Below are 15842 nucleotides of genomic sequence, written 5' to 3'. Positions count from 1 at the left end.
TCTCTGGCTTGTTCGCTTTTGCCACTTCGAGAAAATAATGCAAGCCATCAATAAACACCTTGCTCCGCCTGTCTGCATTATACATCCAATGCCGGTCCATCTGCATCGTATTACGCACGAAAATGGATTACACTTGACAATGGATTACGCGTGAAAATCGATTAAAGATCCAAACAACATGGTACAATACAACAACATGAAGATCCAAATACACATATTTAAATTAAAGTCCCAAACACTGCATAAGTTGTTCAACTTGAAGACCGTGATCATCTCGCGAGGATGTCCTCAACTGGGCGGCACCGCACTTCGTCATTAAAGAGGTTAGATGCTACGGAAAAGGGGACACGGTCACGATGTCCGTATCCACTCTTTCTCGTAGAATCGAACCTCCTTCTTGACATACGTTGCTGCTCGGCGGAGAACATCCTCGGCGAGATGAACACGGTATGCAAGTTCAACAAGTAGCAGAAGTCATCTATGTACAAAAATTCTTTCCTTACCACTACAGAAGTTGTTGAACTTGAAGACCGTGTTCATTTCGCGAGGATGTCCTCAGCTAGGCGGCACCGCACTTCGTCATGAAAGAGGTTAGATGCTACGGAAAAGGGGACACGGTCACGATGTCCGTATCCACTCTTTCTCGTAGAATCGAACCTCCTTCTTGACATACGTTGCTACTCGGCGGAGAACATCGTCGCAGAAATGAACACGGTATGCAAGTTTAACAAGTATATGGATTTAAAAAACCATATTGAATTTGATAAGATAAACCGTCTAGACAAGGTAGCATCATTTTTAAACCACTGAAATAATGCATACTATATATGACACATCAATCTCCCTCACATTCTAGCTCAAAATACCTCTCCATTTTTCTACTTCATCATCACATTGTAGCAAATAATCTTTCCATCTCCAAAGCATAAATCAAAGCATAACACGAGGATGAAGTAGCAAACCTTCGCAGCACTTGTTGGCTGAGTCAAATTCCCACGAAAGTGAGGGAAAAAACTTCGGGCAGCACCTCCCTTGCTTGGGCACCACCGGAGAGTAGGTGAAGCTCAGCTCTCTATCAATGTGCTGGACTGCTCGGGCTGGAGGAAGAAGAAAGTCTCTGTCTCGGGATATAGTGGGGGATGAGTTTTAATCCCGGTTAAAAACTCCAACCGAGACAAAAGGAAACACCTTTTGTCCCGGTTGGAAAGTTAGTCCCGGTTGGAGGATCCAACCGGGATAAAAGGGTCCCGCCACCGACGCCCCCCCGCTAGCCGTTGCAACCGGGACTAAAGGGGGGCCTTTAGTCCCGGTTGCAATTACCAACCGGGACTAATGCTCCCCTCCAAATTCCCGCACCCCGGCGCACCCCCTTTTGTCCCGGGCCACTTTTAAACCGGGATAAAAGGGGGTGGATCGAAAGTCAGTTCTCTACTAGTGTTAGTATTGTTAGAAATTGGCCCTCCGCAGCAACGAGCCGCCTCCTAATTTCCACCAACAGAAGATCTACCGAGATGAATTTGCACGATCACAGACGACAATGAAGATACGATCTTTGTTGATGAGGTTCGTAGCCTACATCCCTGGGGTATGATTATGGGTGCTCCTCGATCCCCAGTACCGCAACACCGGTCATTGTGGGGTCCGGCATCGTGTCGTCTCCCCCTGCAAGCTTGTTGCTATGCCGTCATGGTTACAACAGCAGCCCTCCTCTCAAATTTACGAGGACGCTCGGGTTACAGAGTATGACACTAATTCTACCCTATACTGCTAAATACAAGTCAAGTTTCATCGTAACCGGACTCGTACAAATATTCTACACAATATCTAACAAGTGCTCTGACATGATTATATGTACTATTTAAATTTAGGAGATGATTTGTTGTGACCAAATGCTGATCGTGTGGTTCCTCTCTAGTAGATTTAGATTCTAAGTTTTCTTTTTTCCCCTGGGTCCATCCTTTAACGATGCACATGCTTTTGCATACTGGATTCGTGAATTATGATGGCGTGAACGTGCCAAGGCCTTTTAGCATGGCCGCATATATAATGGCGTGTGTCACACACAGTAAGGTAAACTTCGCCTGTATAATATAGCATGTACCCAGTTTAGTAGTCAGCATTTCTGTAATCAGAAGTGTTATACATATCCAGCTACATACCACAATCGACTCTCAGGAATCAAACTGCTACTCGGTCGCTATTAGTACTACGTACTTCGACTAACTAATTATATATGGTGTGTATATGTAGATCGGGCTAATTAATTGATACAGTAATAACTACTTACTACGTATATTTATGGGGTCGAGAGTGACGTCAACTGATAAATCGTGTCATGCAGCTTGGTTGTGTGTACGGAGTCGAGGAGGCGGTTGAAAGCATAATCCCTTTGTTGGAGGATACCGGAACAACTGCACACAAGGCCATCTACTTTGACGGATGGGATGGACTGGCTGCTTCTGCTGTGCTCAGAGCTATAGCAGAGGACCCTCCACCATCTCTGAAGAAGAAATTTGACAAGATCCTCCACATTGATTGCTCGATGTGGAAGAGCCGAAGGGCACTCCAGAGGGCGATCGCTGATGAACTCAACCTTACTCAGAGGGTAATGGCTTTGGACGGGCAAGATGTGGAGGATGATTTCAGCGGGGTAGATGAAGGCTCTAGAGCTGAGATGGCGGATGTCACGAGAGAGATCTATCAAACCATTAGGGACCTTACTTGTTTGGTGATCTTTCACAATGGAAGTGACAGCACAGTTGACTTCTCAAATTTTGGCTTCCCTCTATTCGACTGGTTTTGTCCTTGCATAGTATTGTGGACCTTCAGAGGAAGGCTTCGGCTCAACCCGGAAGTAAAAGACAAGGTGGACAGTTCACATTTGTATATTTATCGGCCTATTACCTGGTGGTTCAACGATAACGATGCTAAACTAATATTGGATGAGGCTACAGAAATTGTCAAGTCCATACAACATAAGCAGAGCATCACCCCAACAATAGCTGCCAAGTGTATCTCCTACATATTGTGGTTGAATAATGAAAAGGTTGGTGGTACCATGGACTACGATTGGACTACCCACGCTTCCAACTATTGGGTTTGTGATGGAATTATCGAAGAAGGTCAGTCTGATGACTCCTGGGAGCTCTCTACCGCTCTCCATCAACAGATACGATTAGAGGACTGCTCATATCGAACAGTCAACTTCCGTGGTTATGAACACAAGGGACATTGGAAGTCTGTCATCTATCCATCTAACATTGAAGAAGGGACATCATCCTATTTCCTTAGTGCCAAAAACGAATTATCATTGCCACCTAAAATGTTTCAACAGTCATATAGACTTCGTGTACTGAAACTGTCTGGATGCAATTTCAGCTTTTATTCCCCTCCATTCTGTTGTTGCCATAGCCTAAGATTCCTTGGATTAGACAAATGCAAAGATCAACCGCAGGAAGAAGAGGACAGGCAAAGGAGACCAACAACTAAATATCTCCATAGCCTATGGGTGCTAGATGTTAGGAACATGGATTGGGAATTGGATCTATTGCAAGATTCGATAGAGCAGATGGCTGTAAACATCAGAGAGATTCATGTAAAGAATGGAAGGATTTGGCGCAGCAACCTTGCATGGGGACAACTGCAGAACCTTCGCAAGCTTCGAGTAATCAAGCCTACAAGCTCTTGGGAGACAGGTTTAGAAAATGAATTTATGGGTATGTTGAAGCTGGAAATCCTTGACCTATCTGGAAACAATGCCATCCAAGTTTTGCCGAGCTTGTGTGGGGCAACTGGATTGAAAACTCTCATCCTGGATGGTTGTGCTGAGTTGGATCATATTGGTCCAGGACTACCTCCATCACTTGAGTCATTCAGTTTCGATGCCAGAGCAGGGGATGATGGTAACAAGACAGCTAAAATATCACGTATCACCTTGGCTGGTTGTCCAAAACTGGTCGAGTTCAGATTGCTTGGATCCCTTTCAAAGCTTGAGGAGCTAGACCTCTCTGGCACACCGGTGAAAATTCTAGACCTGAAAAAGGAGATCCAAGTTCAAAATCTTCAACGAATCTTCCTGATAGGATGCAAGCAGCTCCGTTCAATTATTTGGCCAGAAAAAAGGATGGAACAACTGAGGTTAGTATGCATTGATACGCGACAGGAATTAGTGTTGACGGAAACATCACGTGATTCTCTTGTCTGCCGAGAGCAGGAAAAGTATTGCCATGCACGTGTTTCTGTCACAGATATGAGGTTCTTTCAGTCGTTGGTGGCAACAGATGGTGAAGTGTTTCCCTGTATCACTACCCCGTTTAAGCTGAATCTCAACCTGTCGTGCACTAGCAATGATGATGGAAATAACTGCATTTTTATTAGCAGGACTAAAAAACTTGTTCGGTCGTCAAATCTACACAAGCCATTAATCTCCATGGCATGCCGCATCTACAATGACATCAGCATTGAAGAGATAGCTGATGGTAGTAGTGCGCTGCAGTTTGAGCCACAAGACCTCCATGTTGAGATCGGTCAGGGGGCAATCAACACTGAAGTGCTCAATCCACGAGGAGTCAGGGCTATAAGGTTTATGATGGACAGGGTCATGTCGTTGCACGTGCACGACAGTTGTTCCATCACCACTATCATCCCTAAGCACATTGCATCAGCAACTGGCCAGGAAATTAATTACCGTGCTCTTAAGTGGTGCCGTGTGGAGAAATGCCCAAAGTTGGAAATTGTCTTCCATACTAACTATGATGGCGATCGTTACTATTGGTTTCAGCAACTGGAGACCTTTTGGGCAGCTGATCTCTTGATAGCCCGTTCGATCTGGAGCAGAGGAAGGCCATTTGGTAGGGTGGACTTTGAATCCTTTTCAAGACTGCGGGCCATACATCTGCACATGTGCCCCAGGCTCCAATTTGTCCTCCCGTTGTCATGGGGACATACCTTGTCCAGCCTGGAGACCATCCACATAGTCTGCTGCAGTGACCTCAAACAGGTCTTCCCAGTGGAGTCTGGCTTTTTGAAGCGAGTTGCTACCATGCATCCAAACGGCATGCTGGAATTCCCAAAGCTCAAGCACTTGTACCTGCACGATCTCTCCTGCCTGCAACAGATATGCGAGGCAAAAATATTTGCTCCTGAGCTGGAGACTGTCCGCATCAGGGACTGCTGGGACTTGAGGCGCCTCCCGCCCACTGACCGCCATCGTCGAGACGGACGTCTTGTTGCTGTGGATTGTGAGAAGGACTGGTGGGACAACCTGGAGTGGGATGGGATGGACGTCGGCCATGACCCCTCCCTCTTTGCACCGCGCCACTCGGCGTACTACAAGAAGCGATTGCTGAGAACCACGGTTCTCCGGTGAACCGGCCTCCCATACTTTGTTGCAGGTACATGCACATAAATTATTTCCTGTTCTTTGTTATTTTTCTCTCCTTAGTTTCATTCCATGTTCTATTGGTGACTTTGTTTTCAACTCGTCCATAGATTTCGTGGGTGATGGAGGAGAGACGACAGTGGCTATTTTTGCTTTTCTATCGTGTGCTTACCTCTCCGCGAGGGTCCAACTGTTTGCTTAGCTAAGTCTTCGATGTGTTTCCTCAAGAATAAACAATTGGCATCCGATGCTGCCGGTATCTGCCAAATTCAGTGTGTTAATATGCTTTTTTTCTATGTTGATTTGTATGCGTCTCTAACAAACGTACCATATGTGTTTGATCTTGCTTTGCTATGTGTGCGCGCTTTGAAATAAGAGGGTCTGATGGAGCTGTGTTGTTTTGTGTGTCTATCAGTCCCCTGGAACCCTATGGTGTGACAATGTTGATTTCGAGAAACATTCTTGAAACAAATTTGTAATCAATGAAGCTGGTTGCATATTGTTGGGTGATTAATTATTTTATCTTGTTTCAATAAGGGCAATCTCAATGCACAGTTTCATTGGATGTCTTGGGGATGAAACTCACCTCTCATCTTATAAAACTCCCCTCGTCATGACCTTGCCAAGTTAGCAATTTTGCTGATGTGGCAACCAAATTTAATGTTCATGAAACTCATATGAAACTTCCATTGAAAGTGATCTAAGGTATGTGTTCACACGCCACAACTAGAGAACATTCTTACTACGATTACGAGGACAAAATTGATCTGTCTATTTTCGTGGTGAGTTATACGTCTTGCCATCTAATTTTTATGGCGTTGACGTTGCAGACTTTGGGTGACGGCGAAATCTATACAGTTCCTACTTCCTTCCTGCTGAATAAGTAATTCTTGAGTAATAAATTTTTTACAGAATAGAGGTGGTCTGGTCATGGCGTGACTAAGCAGAAGCAGGAGCAGAGCGTTCGACGCATGCAGGAGATACGAGAGAAAACAATGAAGGGCACATTAACAATGTTTTTTCTGTTTTGTTTTTCTGACAGCACGCTAACAAGTTACTTTAGTTACCTGGATGACAGATCTTTCCATCTCTTTATTTTTTGTTTTAAAAAAAGGTTCCTTCCATATGATTATTTCAAACAAAAGTTCATTCCATGTGACTAGTTTTTTGAAAAGAAAAGTTCCTTGCGTCTTTGTTCTTTAGCTGCAGCCGGAAGAAAAGAGCAAAGAGCAATTTCATATGTTATTTTATAAAGCCTCGACAAGAACTGTTACCTCAAGCTCACTTCACTACCAATGGACCCAAGAGCTCATTGGAAAACCTCAACTAACTTGCTTTGAGGGTTAATTTTCTGCAGTTATGCCTTAATTTCCTCTGGGGAAAAGATGTCTGAACACAATGCGCTTAGAAGGTGGGAATTTTATGTCGTTCTTATAGTGACAAGTGGCATCCATGTTGCAGTTTGCATTTCCAGCAGTTAATCTTCGTGTCGATCGTTCACAGAAGAGTGGTAATCTGGTCATGTCGTGCTTAGACAGGAGCAGAGCAGAGTAGTGGGCCTATTCGCTTCAGCTTATTCAGTCGGCTTATCAGCCACCAAACAGTGTTTTCCGCTCGCAACAAATCAGCCGTTTCAGCTTTTCATCCGGCTTATAAGCTGAAGCGAACAGGCCCAGTGTTCATGCAGGCATTAGATGAGGGGGAAAAAAGCAGAATGTGACCGATACATGAAGCCTGAATAAAGAGAGTTATTCAAAATAAAAAGCTTCTTCAAATTAAAGATAATTTTCTTACCTAGAGGTCAGTTCTTTCCATGTTTAAAGCGAAAAGGTTCCTTGCATGTCAATACTTCAAACAAAATTCATTCCATATGACTATGTTTTTACTAAAGAAAATTTCCTTCCATCTTTATTCTTTAGCTCATGCTCCAAGCAAAGAGTAAATAGCAAGAATATATTATTTTTCTGAAAGCCACGGAAATAGCTATTATCTGCATCTCTCAATTCACTAGTAATGGATCGAAGAGCTCATTGCAGGATCTGCATTTCTCCCTTGCAACACTACATTTTCTCTTAGAATATTAATACATATTCCCTTTTCTAAAAAAATACTACATTTTCTCTTGGAGGAAGTTTCTGAATTCTTGTAAGGATCGGTAGCCAATAAGGGCGGTTGAATTGGGATTTTTTCAAATTTCAAGATCAATAAAAGTAAATCTTAGTCTAGATTTTTAGTGTTGCCCAATCTATAAGGTTCAAATCTAGAAACTAAGCACACTAGCAAACAAAGGACCTAGCAAGGAGAGCACACTAACATGATCATCATTTTCTTAGGAAAGATATGAACAAAGAAAACACAACTTGATCAAGAGCAAAAAGACAAGTAAATTGTAGAAAGTAAATGCTCAAAAGAAGTGCTGAAATGTAAAGAGTGAGGACACAAGACAATCAGATTTTTTCCCGTGGTATCGAGGAGTTGACGCTCCCCCTAATCCACGTTGGAGCACCCACTAAGGGTTTTGCTCCCTCAAGTCACAAAAACAAGAGTGCTTCACTAAGAAAGCTCATTCTCAATCTCCGAAACGGTGAGCTTCACACCATGTACAAGATCTTCTTAGGGCTCCCACAATCTCCAAGAACTCACCAAGAACCTCCGGGTCATCAAGACCGTCTAGGTGACGTCAACCCCCAAGAGTAACAAGCTTCAATGACTTCACTTGATCAGCACTTAGCTAAACCATGAATAGATGCACACTTGCTACCCTCCAACACTAAGAGGAGTCCTTAATCTTGAGATTTTGTAAATCACAAATCACTTTTCGGCTCTAGCACACTCTCAACTGTACATGGGCTGCTTGAAGTCTTCACGGTGTCAAGAGCAGCTCAAATGACTCGGGAGGGGTACATATAGGCTAGGCATCCGCAGCTAGCCGTCAAAAAACTGCTTGCAGAAAAGCACACCATTGGATGTTCCGATGGTCTCCATCCCCCAAGGCGTCGGAACATCCGATCACTCACATCTCCAAAATATGACCATTACAATAGTGAAAAGTTGCTCCAGTGAATGCTCCGATGGTCCCTTGAGTAGTGTCGGATCATTCGGTGCTGAAGGGGTTCTAGCCAAAACCTCTTTAGAAGTTTTCAAAGAAAATATGCTTGCTCCGAAACATTGATCTGATGGTCACATGACAGGCGTTGGAACATCCGGTGCTGAAGGTATTTTTGTCAAAACCTCTTTGGAAATTTGTACAGAAAACATGCTTGCTCCGACGGTCTTCTTGACATAGCATCGGAACATCTGGTGCTACGCAATATTCGTCCGATGCTCTACCATCGGAACAACTGAGTTTGACCTTTATTTTTCACCTTTGAAAAATTGCTCCAATTCATCTAAAAATCAGGACGTCAAAACATCCGACGGTCCCCTTTTCATATTCAGTCATCCAATGCAATCACTTTTAAGTTTTCCATCGATTTCTTCACTTCTTGAATACTTCCTTGAGTTCATTGAGCTACCAAGTGCTAGAGAATTCTGAGTGTGCATCATTTTCATGGTTAGTTTCACAAGATCAAGCTACTAACATTAAAACCCCTCTTAATAGTACGGTCCAAGAGCTACAAACTAGCAAAGCCTATACTACACTAAGTGTCTCATCTCCTTGTGACTCTTAGTCATAGAAAGGTCCTTAGCCTTGTCGCATTAGCCTTTAGCCCGCTTGATAATTCAAATTGAGGGGCCACTTTCCATTTAACTCATGACATGATAACCAATATTGATTTGCTTCAAAACACACGGGTTAGTCACAAGTAGTTGGTTGTCATTTATCACCAAAACACACCCTTATCAAAGGTGCAAAAGGGCCTAGATGATGCCTAGGTGCTTCAATCTCTCCCTTTTTGGTGATAGGTGACAACACAACAAGTAGAGATATAGAATTTGAATCTAAAGCACATTTCAACAAAATTAATGCATGACAAGATATAGAGAAGGTAAACAAGCACACAAGAATTAACTGAAAGTAAACCACACACATGAGTAGACATGTCAACACACCAACAAGCACAAGATCAAAATAACATGTCTAGACATGAAGATCCACAAAAGAAACAACACACTCCCTCTAAGCTCCTCCTATCTCTACTCCTCCTTTCTATCTCCCCCTTTGGCAATGATGCACCAAAAAGGTAGACCTAAAATCTCTAGTCCTGCTGGGGTGGAGAAGATGGTGAAGAGTTCGCAGGTGCTCCAGAGGGCTGCATCATGTAGCCCGAGATGTCGGCATCATCGTTGTTGGAGCTCGAGACCGAAGCTGTAAGAGAACCCTCGGGATGAACGGGGTCAGCTGGAGTGGAAGAAGTAGGAGCTGAAGTAGCGACAACTGTGGTGACAGGTTAGAAGAAGTAGAAACTGTGGTGTCACCCCGAGAAACTGTCACCTCAACCTCTGAAGCCATCTCTATATCAACCTGCTGAGTGATAGCGCGATCGGTCACGTCAACCCCCTCGGACCAAGGTGTCACAAAGGACGAAAGAGGAGAACTAGACCTTGGACCGGTGAGAAAAGGCTGCGGTGTCTGTTTAAAGGTGAGTGGTGCTGTTGAGAATGGAGCAGGCACTTGAGTCGACTGAAGCTGACAGGAGAACTGACCCTGCCAAAGTTGCTCAAGGAAGGACTGCTGTTGCTGGTCATGCTATGCCTTCGACTGTGGAAGTTAGAACATCCCTGTCTGAAGAAGTGGCAAGACTGGGAAGGTAGCCAAGAGTGTCTACACAAATCCACCAATCAATGGAGAAGGAGCCATAGGGTCATGCTAGAGCTGCTGAGAAGTAGGAACTGGAGGAGCCTCAAGTCTTGTGTGATGGTACAACTATCCCAAGCAGCTAGAAAAGAAAGTGAACATCTATGAGTTAATCACCTGTTGCTGAAGGAGCTGCTACTGAATGGCCTCAAGTGTTACCTGCTGGGTCTCCTGCTAGCAAGCTACCTATGCCTACATCTGCTGTTACGTCTCCTCACTAGCTTGCTGCCCCTGAGCTAAAAACTGAAGTATAGCGGTGAGAGTATCAGGCTAAGTGACCTGTGCTGCTGTGACTGTAGGAACTACCGGTGTTGGCACACGCTATCCTGGAAGAGAGATCCCTGCCTCATCGTCGTGAGCATGATGGATTAGGCCTGTAGTCCTCATCCTCGTCGGATTCCTTTGAGTCAATGGCAAGGTAAGCTGATATAGGTGCCTCTGCTGCAGCAAGTGACTCGTCCTCTCGAGCGGCCTCATCCAAAGCACCCTCAACAACAGTTCGCTCCTCAAGCTGTGTCTGTGCCCTTCGGATCCCCTGTGCACCACTCCTAGCATTATTTGGCATTGAAGGTTGATAGAACTTGAAGCACGTCTTGGAGTTCTCCAACTCTGGCATACGCCTCCTAGCTGAAAGACAGGCCAAGAACCAGCTGATCCAATGGGCATATGGCTACTGGTGGTTCATGCCCATGCCATCCATAATAGCATCCTCGATCTTACACAAGAGCATATCAATGATATCAAAGGGCTGCTGAGTCATAATGTGAAGAAGCAACCACTGTTGCAGGCCTGTTGATCAACTATGCATTCCCCACTTTGGAAAGAAGTGACTTCTTGTGGGCATTGTGAACAACGTACGCCTCAGGAGTCAAGCAGTCAGGAGTGCGTGGGGTGCCTAGCAGGAATGACTGAACGAAGAGCGACCTGATCTGATCATATGCTGAAACAACCGGGTCGTGAGCATGGCGAGAAGGCTTTATCCCTAGGTAGCAAAGTCTATGAAGAGACACGTCTGCCTGAGGAATCCCAAGAAACTTAGCCAAGGCGGTCCTCGACAGGTGAAACTGCTCTCCCATGAATATGAATCTGATGGTGAGTCTATCTGCATCGATGTAAACTGAAGCATAGAAGACTCTGACCCATTCGGCTATATAGCAAGATCACTCACTGAGCAGAGTTGGAAGACTGGGGATGTACTCAAAGTATGGAAGAATGGGAATACCACCCTCGGTCGTCTAGAATGTTGTCCATTGAAGCATCTTGTGGATGCTCAACTGAGAGACACCCTGAGTGTAGGAAGCGTGAAAACTCTCCTGTAGCAAAGTCCAGAAGTAGGGATCCACATTATGAGCCCACCTATGTGGAAACCACTCTGGAAGCCCAACACTCCTCAACTTCTTTACCTTAGTGTGGCGGAACCACCTCAGATTAGCTTGATTAAGCAGAGTTAAGCCGCCTAACATGCGACACTCCTACCTAACTCGAGCTAACACGAAGCGCCGTCGGATTTCATCCGATTTAACCACTTTAACAGGATCGAGTTCAGCAAACCCACACAAGGTGAGCGGTTATAGAGAATACAACAAGTCCACCGAGTTAAACAAGTTTTACCCATTTAGTTCGGTCATAAAATCCAACATCAGAGTTTTACAAGATTTCAAGAACAACAGAGAAAAACTAGCGGAAGACTTCGTCGGGGTCGGATGTTCGGGCGAGGCCAGCCAGAACATCACTGAGTCCTCTCCTCGCCGTCCGAGGAGGGGTCCCACTCGACCGTCTAGCCTGGCGGGAGCTGGGGCGGCCAAGCACCAACTAGAGAGGGGTCGGGCGCAGCAACTTCACCTGAAAAACAGAAGCCACAACAAGGCTGAGCTACTAAGCTCAACAAGACTTACCCGATAGGAGTAAGGACTACTCCTCCTTCTAGACATGCAAGGCTTCTTGGCTGAGGGGTTTGTTTGCCAAAAGCACTAAGTAACCCTATTTCAATTTTTAGCTCAGGTTCTATGTTTATTTACCATTCTAGGTTTTGCAACCTATTCTAAGCAGTCATAGAGCCACACAAGGTATGAATATATATATCACAAAAACCATGTCATCATCAAATTCCTCATTTACTCAGGGTGACATAGCGATCAAGCAATCTCAAACTGTGAGAGGCAGACGAATCGATTCGAGTTCTTTAACCATGCATGGTGAACCTAGCCTCACGACATCCACGCACCCGGAGGTCGCTTCCTGTGTCGGCCTTCCCCATCAATCCCCTAACCCGTGTCGGGCCCATTTCCTTTGGTGCAAGGTTCCACAGACCCGGCCTCTGCCGTCCTGTGACCACACATTGCCACCACGTGCGACAACCAGCAGGGGAAACTCCGTTCCAAGAATAATGGGGCGACCGCTCACGTCTAGGTTCAATCCGGTACTAGGCTTCCTCATCCCATACTAAGTATGAGGCTAGTACTTTCAAACACTTGATCACGAACACCACCACTGTCGGGCCTTAGCAAGATTTTCATAGACAGACGGGGCGACCATTCGACCACCAAAGAGTTACCCAAAACCCTGCCCCGTCCATCGTCCTTATAGTTATAACAGGAGAGTAACATGCAACTCCTATACTCGCGAGTGACAGGAAATCACTCGGCTTTTACCGTTTTCCTGGTTAAGCAATGCAGCTACTCGGTCCAACAGCTAGTGCTCAGATCACTGGGATAACTATGTTATGCATCTAGGGTTTCACACAACTCCTATACGTAAAATGCACAAGCATGATACAGAAGGCATGCGCAAGTCTGATAAAACACATAGGACTTTCATGCAACCGGGGCTTGCCTTCAAGCAAGGAGGACGGGAACTGCTCGGCTTCGGGGGCAACTTTGGCTTCGGAGGGCAGGAGCTCGGCTACAGCTTCTTCTTCTGGCGTCGGGTGAAGCTCGTAGAAACCGTCGGCGAGGTGCAGCTCTACACGAATGCAATGCAAGGGTTAGCTTAGACGGTTAGTTCAACAGCAACACTTGCTCACCTGAGCCCAGAAACTCGCGACAAAGAGCTAGAGGTTATGGTGGTTCGAGAGCTGATGATGATCAAAAGGTAAGGGTAGGTAAGGAACTAGTGGTCTGATCCTTGAACTAGAGGATGTGATAAACTAGGGGTCCTTAGACGCAAGCGCTGAAGGGTTCCCAAGTTTTACACATACACCCTCGAGTTGAAGAAAAGATTACAGCCAAGCCCTCGGGCGAGGCGGATAAGGGTCGGCAGAACAGATAGGGTCGGACGAGACGGAACTGGGGTCGGGCGGATAGGAGGGGTCGGGCGAGACGGACTGGGGTCGGCAACTCACCTTCTTCCTGAAAGGAAAGCTTGGGGTCGGGAAGAAGCGAACTTGGGCGGAGGGACTAAAGCTTCGAGCAAGGGCTAAAACTAGCAATGCTCCGGCGGCGGTGCTGCTTCTTGTGGATCATAAGAGAGCTTGGACGCAGCACGGAGAAGCAAGCTGCTGGGTGTCTTGGAGGAACTGAGAGGGAACTGGGAGAAGAACTCCTCAAGAACTGGGTGGATGGCGCTAGGAGCTTGAGCAGGGAGCTAGAGAAGGCTAAGGGCAACAAGAGCGGAGGGAACTCCGGCGACGGGGGCATTCCTTTTATAGCTGCTGGAGCAGAGGAATAGAAACGGCGCGGAGAGAGAGAAGGGGAGCGGCGCGAAGGCCGGGGAGAAGCAATGGAGTGCTCTGCCGGGGTGGCGATTGAGCAAAGAGGGCGGTGGTGCAGAACTCCGGGGGTGACGCAAGTGATCATTGCGTTCTGCCGTCAGGGCGGCGTAGGGGCGGGTAGACTGGTGGTTGAGCTTTGGCGGCAAGCGGGCGTCGTCGTGCGGAAGAGGTGATAGAAGCGACTGGTTTAACGGCGCTAGAATCGAGGGCGCACAGGTGAGAAGACAGGCGGACGCGGGCGCGGGGGAGAGCGCGAAACAACAGATTGTCGGGCGGCGTCTGACAGAGCGGGGAAAGGAACTGTCGCGGCCGTGGTCGGGGTTGGCGGTGGGGGAATCGTCGTGTAGCGGTGACCGGGCGGCGCAACTGTGGCTGAAGGGACGGAAAAGATAGGCGACATCGGGCTCTGGGGCCGGGATCTGGTGGCGTGATGATGGGCACGGGAGACGAGGTTCTGCAGAAAGGGGTGCAGAGGGCTTCCGCTGCTATTGGGGAAACGGGGCGCGGGAACCCACTCTGTGGCTTGCCAGAGACAAAACTGAGCGATGGCGTCGGAGAAGACGAGCCACACGGCAGGAAAACTCTGGGGGCGGCCATGCAACTCGAGTGCGGCGGTCGCGGGGGATCTGGAAAAGATCTCGCGGGTCCACTTGTGGATAGATCTGACGGGTGAGAAAGATCAGCAGGATCCGTCGGTGGGCTGAGCTCGCCGGGGTCGGGAGAGGAACGAAGCGGAAAGGGGTCGGATCTCAGGGGTCGGGACCGGCGGAAAAACTGAACACTTAGGTGCGATCAAGCAAAACAGCTGACTACGGTTAAGGGCTGAGATCAAGACTAACTGGAAGGCTTAGGGGTCGGTCGTTACACTTAGGCCCTGACAAATTCCTCAAATTTCTAAGGAAAGCATCAAACACCTTTGCACGGGTGTGGCGGAACCGCCCAACTTAAGCTGATTTAAGTGTGCCTAATCGCCGTGGAACCGGCAATTATCCGAAACGTACTTAAAACAGCATAAGTCCGGTAGTCCGTCGAGTGTCCCTGGGACTCCTCGAAGAATCCACGGCGAGTCTCATCACCATACATCAGGATAATATCCGCGATGGGATAATATCAACAAACATTACATTTTTTACATACATAATTAAGAGGTACGAGTTATTACAAGACTTAAGTTGAGACAAACTTAGTGATGTAGAGTTAGACAAGCTCTAAGATTAAACATAAACAGTTCAGGAGAAGGTGAGGTGATAAACGGTTTTCTAGAGTATTGAGAGACTCAGTTCAACACTCTAGATCTTCGGGGTCTCCTCCTCGGTAGCTTTCTGCGGAGCTTCTGAAAGATAACCACAAGGGGAAAACCCTGAGTACGGGGTACTCAGCAAGTCTTACCCGACTAACCAATATAATAGTTTTTCTTTGGAATGCATGTTAGCCTTTAGGTGTGCTTGGTGGACACCATTTTGCCGAAAAAGCTTACTACGAGTGAGGCCTTAGTTTTATCTTTTATTTTAGTTAAGTCATTACCTAACCATTCTAGGTGATAACATGAGTAAAACAATCATAGCTGTTAAATCATACAGTACTTGGCAACAGAAGATTTTATATTGCATGAGTTCATACTACGAAGCTTAACAGCGATCAAGTGCATTCATAACCGAGAATTGCGGCGATCCGGATCCATTTACATTCTGCAGGAGAATACCCTGATCACCAGCATTATACGACTGTCCAGGTCGTACTAACAACCTCTCGATTAGCAAAGTCAATGATTAGGAATACAACTACCCGGACCCAGGGATGCACCCCCACATGGGACCCCACGTCTGGCCTGATCTCCATGTGAGTTTCAGGCTACACCCCTGCCAATCTCCAGCACATCAAATGCGGGTACGAAGTATTCCTGATCATAGAATTTACTAATCTACTGGGCTTTACTGGTCCCATACCCAGTAAGT

At 46.4% G+C, this 15842-nt stretch overlaps 1 protein-coding gene across 2 annotated transcripts in view; it reads left to right on the top strand.

Moving 5' to 3' along the window:
• The window catches only part of LOC101779535, a 20137-nt gene extending 14240 nt beyond the window's left edge, over positions 1–5897 (top strand). For both annotated transcript variants that reach the window (XM_004975014.3, XM_022828002.1), the window contains 2 exons: positions 2342–5393; positions 5491–5897. In XM_004975014.3, the coding sequence (XP_004975071.1) occupies positions 2342–5368 (3027 nt within the window). In that variant the 3' untranslated portion in view covers positions 5369–5393; positions 5491–5897. The remainder of the gene's footprint in view (positions 1–2341; positions 5394–5490) is intronic.
• Positions 5898–15842: the final 9945 nt, after the last annotated feature.

The sequence above is a fragment of the Setaria italica genome, chromosome VII (genome assembly GCF_000263155.2).
Source record: "Setaria italica strain Yugu1 chromosome VII, Setaria_italica_v2.0, whole genome shotgun sequence".
In the NCBI taxonomy this organism is placed as follows: Eukaryota; Viridiplantae; Streptophyta; class Magnoliopsida; order Poales; family Poaceae; genus Setaria; species Setaria italica.
Note: the sequence above shows the minus strand (reverse complement) of the source record. Positions and strands in the feature narration are given on the sequence as shown.